The 11,122-nt window shown below is 38.4% G+C and overlaps 1 protein-coding gene and 2 non-coding genes across 3 annotated transcripts; 2 read left to right on the forward strand and 1 right to left on the reverse strand.

The window, feature by feature from the left end:
- Nucleotides 1-3,722: 3,722 nt before the first annotated feature.
- On the reverse strand, nt 3,723-4,346 carry LOC118781278 (transcription factor HES-5-like). The gene is made up of 2 exons (XM_036534242.1): nt 4,277-4,346; nt 3,723-4,154 (listed from the first exon to the last, which is right to left on the reverse strand). The coding sequence occupies exons 1-2, from the start codon at nt 4,337-4,339 to the stop codon at nt 3,723-3,725; spliced, it is 495 nt and encodes a 164-aa protein (XP_036390135.1). The 5' UTR covers nt 4,340-4,346.
- A 5,143-nt stretch (nt 4,347-9,489) lies between these two features.
- Nucleotides 9,490-9,653, forward strand: LOC118781437. Its single transcript, XR_005005096.1, has one exon. It is a non-coding gene; the product is annotated as a U1 spliceosomal RNA (small nuclear RNA).
- A 494-nt stretch (nt 9,654-10,147) lies between these two features.
- On the forward strand, nt 10,148-10,266 carry LOC118781447. Its single transcript, XR_005005105.1, has one exon. It is a non-coding gene; the product is annotated as a 5S ribosomal RNA (ribosomal RNA).
- The last annotated feature ends 856 nt before the right edge of the window (nt 10,267-11,122 follow it).

The following is an 11,122-nucleotide window of genomic DNA, read 5'->3' on the forward strand; positions in this document are numbered from 1 at the left end:
CTGATTGCTGCTGTGAGTATAGAACTGCTCTGAGTTTCCCACACCAAGTCCTGTGTGCTGTGGTCAATGCACCACAATGACTATCCAACACAATGAATAGGCCATTAGTGATGGTAATTGACTCTGTGTTGTAGTACAGAGAGAGACTAACATCAGAGACCATCTGGACGGAAATACTATCTACCAGTGGTGAGTCATGCAACAATGATACTTCACATGAATTAGGTGAATCCTCACAGTGACATATTCTGTATGATACAATTACATGGTATGGTATAAACAATTAGTAAAATGTGATCAGCCTTTCTGAACAGTTTTATCCATTGCCCTTAAACCATGAAAATGCAGATAACTGAAATCGCTTAAAGTTTGCACTGAATTTTCATTTCAAATATGTTTATATCAGGTGCTCTTTCCTAGTGAAGTTTTACGCCAAAATACATATGCAAAAATATACATATACAAACCCTCTAAGGGTTTTTACTTAAAGCTCCATTTGTAAATTTATTTCTATCAAATTCTTTTTCCTAGGGAATTTTTACCCTGATTTCCCCACAGTAAAGACTGCAGCCCCCCATGTGTACAGCCAAACATCAGGTCCTGGAGGGATTGAGGCTGGTTGTGATGTTGGAAGTGTGACTCTGCTCTCCTGAGCTTTCCCACACTCTGCCCATTGAGAAAACTCCTGCTGAACAATAGAAGTGTGCCCAGTTAAATGCTAATTTCTTTTCAAGACCAGCAGAGTCTCAGACAAGTCCACTGGGACAATGCTTGTTAGACAAATATCCCTTAATACAGAGTCAGATAAACATTTAGAGAGAATGGGCTCCATCTTTAAGTGGTAATCAGCACATGTGCTCAGAGGGAAACAACCTGCCAGCAAATTTTAATAGTTCTTAATAATCTTTTAATGCAGTCAGTAGTACTGGTACATTGGATGACAAAAAGTCAGATTGTCTCTGTCATCATTTTTTGTTAATCTGATAGCAGTTTCATATTAATGGTTATATTTAATAAATGTCATCATGTGCAGTTAAACAGAATTATGCAGTTTACAATTCCAACCTATAAAAGCCTGTCAACTTCCTGTTACTTTGTTCTCAATCTTTCCATGTAGTGTTTATATACGAACAAACTGTTTGCTTTAATGGAGTTTATATGGCACTTTGAAGTACTTCCTGTGTTTGCATTGCACAGGTCCATTCTACCTCACTTCATAATGCCACTATTTTAGTGATGTCATACTGTTGACAATTCACTTTGGCCAATGTAAAACCTGCTGCATTGTTGTTCCCCCAACTACATGATGTAATATCAGTTGCGCTCGACGTATGCATTTAGCCTTACAGCACCAGACACTATGTCTTTATGGTAATGAAAAAAAATAAGATTAAAATATGGAGATGATACCTACTGAACACCCATTAGTCTTTAGTGCCAGGATGTAAACCTGTGGATTCAGCAGCTATTGTCCCAGTTGGGCTCTGAGACTGTGTTCTCCTCAGTTTCCCACACTCTGTCCATTCACTGAGCTCAATGGAGGCACAAAGGAAGTGTGTCTTATTACACATCACATTAGCTATGGAGTTTGAGCCCACATTGTGTGTGCAGGAGGCCTTATGCCAGGCTGACCACAACAACAGCAGGTGGCCATTGAGCCAGTTCACTCAAACACCTGGAATATTTTAGGTGAGTCTGTTACACATCTGCAGGTTGGCTAATCTTTTGGTCTCCTTTGGTGCCTCACAGATGAAAATGACTGTAAAAGACGTTCACTTCATAGCAAATTATAAGACGCACATCAGGAATGTTTTCAGATGTCTTGCAAAATCACTGAAGAATTGAGTTGATTTGCCACAGCCAAATCAAATTTGAGTTATACTCGGGTATTTTGCTGTGGAAAATTACATTTGTGAGGATGGAGCTTAAAAGATGATGGGCACCTAACACCTTTATCTATTGCTACTTTACTTTGTATGTGGTTTGGAGTACAGCCATGCGTCGCTTAACGTCCACGATATGTTCTGCGAAATAGGATGTTATGTGATTTGGACGTTGTGCGAACACCATATAGGCCTACAGTATATGGTATACTATGTACTGTACCATTATACGCCTGGCAACGCAATCGCTTTATTTCCATGAGACATGAGATACACGTGTTGCGTGCCGGAAGCGTTGCCTTCACTACATCCAGTTACGTCCGCTACGTCCCGTTCTGCGATCGGGATTTTTAAACTTTATTATAACCTTATGGGACTACCGACGTATATGCGAACGTTGTCCGAATGACTGCATGGACATCTTCCCTGAAAATAAATCAATTATTTTATAGTACTCATACGACTATTTCTGCTGCTGCTGCTGCTGCTGCTGCTAACGACTACTACTACTACGACGACTATTACGACTACTACTACGACTAATAATAATAATAATAATTATTATTATTATTATACTGAGCATACATGAAGTAGATTGTTAAAATGATATGCTCTATGCTTAAATCATGTCATGTCTTTTTACACTGTGAAATAAAACAAGGAAACAATGTTATAGTTTGCAAGTCTTTTTTAATTTATTCATCTTTGGTTGAAATGGAATGGATTACCACTTAACTTCTTGACAAAATGAAGAACAGAATATCCAAACGGGATCAATGAAAATTGCATAAAATGACAGTCTTTCTTGCAGACTGAAACTCCTCACAGCCAAATGAAGGACATCGTTAAGACATGAGTGAAATTAAGATGAAGCTGTACATTCAACACAAACCTTTATGAAAGATAGGTGGAGATATAAAGCTTCAACACTTTAACATTTCTCAGTCAGCAACGAGAGTTTTTATGTTTCAATCCTCCTTAAATGATGGTCTGACACATTATAATCAAGATATTCCACACAAGGAATCTAACAGCCATTATGCCAGTAGTTTTGTTCCAGGTGTGGAGACAATGTTTACCATTAAGCAATTAAATGCTACAATCAAGTCTTGACTTCACAGAAGATTTATTCCTTTCCTGATACAATCAGAAAGTAATTACTAATTTCAATGAAAATGCTAAATTTGAGATACCACACCCAATATGGGTAAACAATTAATGTACTTCAAACACAGGGTCTCCATTCAAGACCAAATTTCACAATATCATTATCAGATAACATTAGAAAAAGATGCTTCTTTTCCAAGAATTACACCTTCCCAATTTTCAGGCATATTATACTAGACACTTGGAAACTCCTGGTAATCTAACAGGCCATCATGCCAATACTGAAGTTCCAAGTGAGGACACTGTTTTCCATTAAGCATTTAAAATGCTATACAATCAATGTTTTCCTTCATAGAAGTTTTTTTTCTGAATTAATTAGAATAAACATATTCAGAACATACCCAACATGAGTAAAAACTTCATCAAATTCACATATTCAGTAAAGACTGAATATTAATCAATTATCATTGACTATCTTCATAATTCTGAAGTGTTTACATAAAATACACATTTTTATGATGAGAAAGCAACAGTGTTTTATATTTATCAGTTAGTAGCAATAATTATAACTCTTGCCAGAGCTCTCTCTTCATATAATTATAACATTAAACCTCCTGCAAATGCAGAATTGGAAGAAAACTTCCTACATCCAGAGAATTGCTGTTTATGCCCATGTATGACAGGCATGTTCAATTCTGTTTTACTGACAGTTCAATGACAGTCTGAGGGACTCTACCAGGGCCTCCAGAGGGCGCTGCTGGCTGAAGTCTCCTCTTTGCTGGTGATGTAGCGGGCTGGGGAGCTCAGCTGCGGCAGGACACTGTAACTGCTGCTCTTATCAGAGAAAGGCTTCAGGGTTTGGAAATGGCTCAGCAGTCTTCTCTGGGACGGTGTCTTCACTTCATATTGTGACAGGAAGTTCACAGCCTCTTGGATACCCTTGGAGTAGCCCTCGCTGACAGCTGCAGAGCAGGACATGGTGTTAACTTGCTGGTGCTGGTGCTGCCGTCTCAGGAAGCAAACGGTCATCTCCAGGATGTCGGCTTTCTCCTGCTTGGAGTCAGGATTCTGGTTGAGGAACTCTGGGCCCAGGAGAGACTTGAGCTGCTCGATGCTGCTGTTGATACGATCTCTGCGCATCTTTTCCACCATTGGCTTTCTCAGCTGCAGAAGGAAAACAGGAAAACTGTCAGTTATCTGGTTCCAGATACTTTTATGTGACTTTTATTAGGTAAAATTAATACTTAGTTTAAATAATTTATTCAGTCATCAGATTTTGTATTTACCTTGTTATTGAGAGACAGGTATTCCTTGGAATAATTCATAGCTGCAGTGACTGTAGGTGCCATGGTTGCTTCTCTGTACTGTAGAGTCAGTCTGATGTGTGCTGGTCTCCCCACTCCTATTTATAGTCCATAATCTCCATATCAGTGTGTGGGTCTTGGTGTTTTAGGAGTTTCTCACAGTGTCCAGCCAATGGGAGAGCCTGGGAGGACAATGAGCAATGTGAAGCTGCCACATGCTGAATGAAGTTCTTACTGAAGGGGGACAATGAGCTCATCTCAGGGGAACAGGTGGAGGGGTAGGGGGTGATGGAGAGTGACTCCCAGAGCACTTTGTGAATCTGGGAAAGTGGTGACCCTGTAAAGAGAGCAGATCTCCTGCCTGATGTTGGGATCAATGACAGTGACAGAGGACACGGTCATTATAATAATGCACACGTGTGGGATTGATACACATCTCAGTACTAATCATTACAGTGTGTTTTATAATCCATGATGACACATCTCTTTGATTGGAAACTGAAATAAAATTGGATTGCCAAGTTGTGTCATTTTAGACATATTTCTATTGTTGTCTTAAATGTGTATATTGATCTGTCATCTTGTAATTCACATGTGTGGGATTGACACGTCTCAACATTAATCATTACAGTGTATTTTATAATCCACGTTTGTAAGTATTTCAATTCTTGGAGACTGTGTTATCTTGGAAGAATTGGCTCTGATGCAATTGAAATTACAGCAATTAAACTAACAGAAATTAGTTGCTTTAGTAGATGTCATTTTACTACCTTATGTAAACTTGTAATTACTTATAATTCTCTGTTTTGTACATCATCCTCAATAAGAGGGTAAGAACGACAAAAATTTCATGCTTCATTTATAATATCTTAACATCATTTTCTAATCCTGCATTTACTATGACCTATTAAAGATCTTTACTTAAAAAGTACTTATTCTGCAAGTAACGTCATGCGATTTTGTAAGGAGCGACTAAACCATACTGTCTCAGTTTCTGTTCTGAAAGTGGTCAGTGCACAGCCTGATGCTGGGAGTCCAGATGTCCACAACCCTTGGGCTGGTAGTTGCTCTGAGTAGACCATGGGTCTGAGTTTTCCACACAGAGTCCTGTGAATAGACCATTAGTGATGGTAATTGGCCCTGTGTACAGATAGAGGCCAACAGCAGGGACCATCTGGTGGGAAGGACTATATAGCAGTGGTCACTCATACATAAATACTGCTTCACCTGAAAAGGATACAGCTTCATAATGACAATCACAGTAACACTACAAATTTACAAAATTTGCACCAGGCAATCTTTTCCATCACGTGTAAGTATTTTCCTTTATAAACACCAAAATACAAAATCTAAAAATCCAAAATCAGTTTTTACCTAAAACTCCATCTTATATGAATTTCTATGAGTGTGACTCTGCTCTCCTGAGCTTTCCCACACTCTGCCCATTGAGAAAACTCCTGCTGAATAATAGAAGTGTGCCCAGTTAAATGCAAATTTCTTTTCAAGACCAGCAGAGTCTCAGACAAGCCCACTGGGACAATGCTTGTTAGACAAATATCCCTTAATACAGTCAGATAAACACAAACATTTAGAGAGAATGTGCTCCATTTCTAAGTGGTAATCAGCACATGTGCTCAGAGGGGAACAACCTGCTGGCAGTTTTTAACAGTTCCTTAATAATCTTTTAATGCAGTCAGTAGTACTGGTACATTGGATGACAAAAAGTCAAATTCTGTTAATCATCACTTCTTGTTCATCTGGGCAGTGTCCTGAGAAAGGCTTTGTACCAGTGGTGTTGATTGTTGTATTTAATAAATATTATTGCGTATATTGAAAACCAGAATTAAATGCTTTAAAAGTGAAACCTACCAAATCCAATGAACTGATTTTTAATCAGTTTTATATAGATAAACACACAAGTATTAGTTTCCAAAAACTTTTTAAAGCAGACATTTCTCAATGTTGCCAGTTTGTTTTCGGTGTAAAGCCCAAAAACCTAATTTTTGCTCTTTTCTCATATGTTTATATTCAGTGTTTATATGTTAACAAAATTGAAACAGCTTAATGTGACTTCTCTGGCTCTATTTAAGCATTCTAAATGTCTGCATTACACAGGCACATTTTAACTCATTACAGAATGCAGCTGTTTCAGTGATGTAAAAAAAAAAAAGCTGCATTTGTCATGTTTCACACACAATCTGTACTTCACTGTTGCTTCCATTAACTATGAGTTGCAAGATCAGTTCCCTCCCCTCTTGCATGTACCCTTACAACCCTGAATACAATGTCTACATAGAGATGAAAAAAAAATAAGATTAAAATATGGAGATGATACCTACTGAACACCCATTAGTCTTTAGTGCCAGGATGTAAACCTGTGGATTCAGCAGCTATTGTCCCAGTTGGGCTCTGAGACTGTGTTCTCCTCAGTTTCCCACACTCTGTCCATTCACTGAGCTCAATGGAGGCACAAAGGAAGTGTGTCTTATTACACATCACATTAGCTATGGAGTTTGAGCCCACATTGTGTGTGCAGGAGGCCTTATGCCAGGCTGACCACAACAACAGCAGGTGGCCATTGAGCCAGTTCACTCAAACACCTGGAATATTTTAGGTGAGTCTGTTACACATCTGCAGGTTGGCTAATCTTTTGGTCTCCTTTGGTGCCTCACAGATGAAAATGATTGTAAATGATATTGACTTGATAGAAAATTATAAGACACACATCAGGAATGTTTTCAGATGTCTTGCAAAATCACTGAAGAATTGAGTTGATTGTGTTAAAAGATTGGGTTCCAAATAATTGGTTCCAGGTTACTTTTATTTGGCAAAAGTAATATTAATTTAAAACATGTGGTCAGGCATCATATTCTGTATTTACCTTGTTAGTGACAGTCAGGTATTCCTTGGAATAGTTCATTGCTGCAGTGACTGTAGGTGTCATAGCTGTTTCTCTGTGCTGTAGGGAAGTTAGGGAAGTTTTTTTACTTAAAAAAAAATCTTTTTTGAAATCAAATTTGTTACTGACAATGGATTTTTTTGCATTTATAGGAATTTTGATTATGTCATGGATGTTTTTAAACTTAATTTTGACATTTTTATGGAAACAAATCTATTTTAGTCAGGCTTCGAGCTGGCAAAACTAGGCCCCAGTCCAAAAGAAAATCTACTGTAAATGCTTAATAAAGCCCATAAATTAAGCATAATGTAGCCATAAGGAGTTGAGTGTTAGGCAGATGTTGCCAGTCTATCCTTGTTGTACATCACAGCTGCCATAGCGCTAGAGTAATGTGCTAAACAAGCTTGTTAATAAAGTCCTTTCCAAACTCTTATTGCTAAACCTGTTTTGATGTGTTTAGTTTCCCAGGAAACTTGAAATTCACCTGAAACACTGATTTCCTTCAGCTCCTCATGAAGAGAGACTAGGTGGTCTAATATATATCAATTAATAATAATACCAATTAAATTAAAAACAATATCAATTCCTCTGCTAACAAAAATGGTTATACTTATAATTACTATGTGTTGAATACGATTTACATCTGCCCTACCTCACATGTGAGTCATACTTGCTAATTAACTGCGTAATGTAGTTCCGATGTTACGTGTATATTCTAACCTTATGTCTGGTCAGCGAGACAAGACCTTACATTTCTCCTTGTTGGCTTTAAAGTTTTATCAGCAACGATTTTTACAGATTGCACCTTTTAAACCCCTCTTCTATCGGTAATGACGAAACAAGCAGGTGTGAAGGCGTATACTATACGCTTGCGTGTTGCACCACAAGTCTGAGACACTCACAAATGATGGCGGCTGTGCTACGATCTTTGAGAAGATTGTAGGCCATGAAACAATGACAGCAACACGAATCTACAAACTTTACAAAACACACACGAAAATCGCAAGTGTGGCAGGCTGTAGTATTTCGTACACGTGAGGTGAGCTGCCTCTTCAATAATCTGTTATTTATAACGTATTCATACCGAGATAGATAGTAGAGTTTTAGCTACCGATTATGGAAACATCCAGAGTTTTGTTATAATACGCAACTAGGCCCGAAACATTCTTGGTATTTTGATTCAGCTTTCAGTTGATAAACCTATAACAAATATTTTATATTTAAGAGCTTTAATTTTGAAGTAACTTCTGGTATTATGGAAGCTCACTTTACAAGCTCGAGTTGAATCATGGCACTCCCCTCCGGGATTATTTGATGGGAACTCTTTACCAAATACCTAAATTATTGTAAATTGAAAAGGAAAGCTCGGGAGTAGATTACTATAGCCCTTTAATATTGTATAGTTGATCTTTCTGGTATATCTGCCATTTCAGTAAACTTGAAACTGGCCTATTTTGCAGAGTAGACGTTTGTTTTGCAGTGTCAGTTTGTTGAATTGCGCCTGTTGGGTACAAATGGGCAGGAGATTGAATGAAGTGTAAAACTTGAGAGAAAAGTAATGTAAACTAGCTCACTGGTTATACGTCAAACATTAAACCATTTAGGCTACATAATCAGAGTGAATACACTGAATTAACTGTGCGACTTAATTTTTTTTTTTTTTTCAACAAAACTTAAAAAACGGTTTTTGTGAATTATTTACCAACCGAAAACGCTGAAGTTGACCGAAATCCATTGTGATTTCGATTAAGTGGTAAAATGGTAATATCTGTAGAAGGATTGCTTGTAGCTGTCATGTAAGGTTATACTTGTTAGGTACACGGTTTAGATAATCTTTAGGGAACAAAGCGGGGAGTTGTGTCCTGTGCTGCCACCTAGTGAGCACAGAGGGAAGTGCAGTTTTCAGACTCAAAATCGATGCAAAACGCGTATGGCAAAACATGTTATTTGAAGAAGTCTGAAGCAATCCATTTCCACCGACAAGCAGAGTGTGCCTTTGGCTTTGTTTTACAAAGCGCAAATTTTTAGCATTTCGTGCCGATTTCTGGCATACACACTTGCTTCTGCTTATTTTGCAAATATGCAGTGTGGCATTATGGGAAAATTGAACGTTCTTGAAATGCAGATCGCGAGTTAATACAAATTAGATCTTCCACTGCAGACATGAACGAATGGCAGTCTTCACAGCTAGTTTAGTCTCAAGGTATTGCGCCTTCAGCGACTTTCAAAATGCACTCGCCCTGACTGTGACACGTATGGTTCAGAATGGTAACTTGATTTCTGACGTATGCAAATCATACTTACCTGGCAGGGGAGATACCATGATCAAGAAGGTGGTTCACCCAGGGCGAGGCTCAGTCATTGCACTCCGGCTGTGCTGACCCCTGCGAATTCCCCAAATGTGGGAATCTCGACTGCATAATTTCTGGTAGTGGGGGACTGCGTTCGCGCTCTCCCCTGGTTTTTTTAATTCAAAAACAGATGTTAAAGATGTGTATATAGTGTTAGGTTGATTTCATGTTTATTCTTGTTTAATGCTTACAGCATGAATTATTAATCGCTACGATATTCTGTATTTTGTTTTCCCCAATGTGATCATTTGAAAATGTGTATGTTTTGTTTGTATCCTTGTGTCAGTAACATGACTGAAGATCAAAAAGGAGAATGTAACTTGGGCTGCGTGTGCATTTTACAGCGCAGTGGGAAGTGAGTGTAGCATTAAAGTGAGTATAGAGCTAACAATGAAGTGTACCAGTCTGTCGTTTGGCTGGATTTAGAAGAAGAGCGCTTTCCACTTAAGGACATTATTACACTTGCTGTGATGATTGTGTTGGATGAACGTTCAGGCTTTGATGATGACATAAACGGCAGTAAGTGTATAGTGAAACCCATAAGACGTCGAGCTGAAATTCAAGGGGACACGTATAAGAGTGCTATATGAAGGAGTAGCTGTCGCTTACGGCCATACCACCCTGAACACGCCCGATCTCGTCCGATCTCGGAAGCTAAGCAGGGTCGGGCCTGGTTAGTACTTGGATGGGAGACCGCCTGGGAATACCAGGTGCTGTAAGCTTTTTCCCTCGACAGGTGGCGCTATTTGACCACAAACACCGATTGCTGGTATTACTCTTTTCAGCGTGTATTTATTTGTCTTTTGATACAATCGTGTACAGTTAGTTGAAGTGATCTAAAGAAGGGCAGACGCCCACAGCCCGGAAATATAACTAAATGTTCTTCATCTGGAGGCTCTGAATCTGTCAGACATAGCACCAAATCTTTACCAATTCCAGAATTATGTACAGCTTTACTGAGGTGCATGTTTCCTTTAAGAGCAATGACTGGAAGTGTGTAAATTAATTTTAATCTGTTTATAGATGCAATATTAAAGCTTGCAGAGTAAAGTTAACAGAATCTCCATGAAGATTGTGTCATTTTTTTCCATGAGCATATCTGATTTGATTAATTTGGAGGACATGAATTTATAGAAACAGCCAGGTTTACATTAACTGAGTTAAGCTGTTATGCAGCAGGTTTTGATGTGCTCCCATGGTAGCAAGCTTGGTTACATTTAACATTTAGGCCTATATGATGACATTATTGTTATTATTACTATTCCTTTTATATGTTTAGTTGTGTTGCATTTTAAGAGAAACATGGTAAATTAGGTAATCCAAGGAAAAGCAGTAGACAACAGGCAGGTCATTTACTTTGATTTGATCAAACATACTCCAGAAGCTGTGGGAAATCACACATCTCAGGATTATACAAGTTTAATGAGCGAGTACTCTACTCTGACGATTCATCATGTCAATAAGCTGAAATGACCTACAATTCCATAAGCTGGACAAGGCTGAAAATCATGTCCTCAAATGTTAACCTACAGATTGTGATTCTCCACTAACAGTACATTTCAACATTATTTCTTTTTG

Source organism: Megalops cyprinoides, chromosome 7 (genome assembly GCF_013368585.1).
Source record: "Megalops cyprinoides isolate fMegCyp1 chromosome 7, fMegCyp1.pri, whole genome shotgun sequence".
Taxonomy (NCBI): Eukaryota; Metazoa; Chordata; class Actinopteri; order Elopiformes; family Megalopidae; genus Megalops; species Megalops cyprinoides.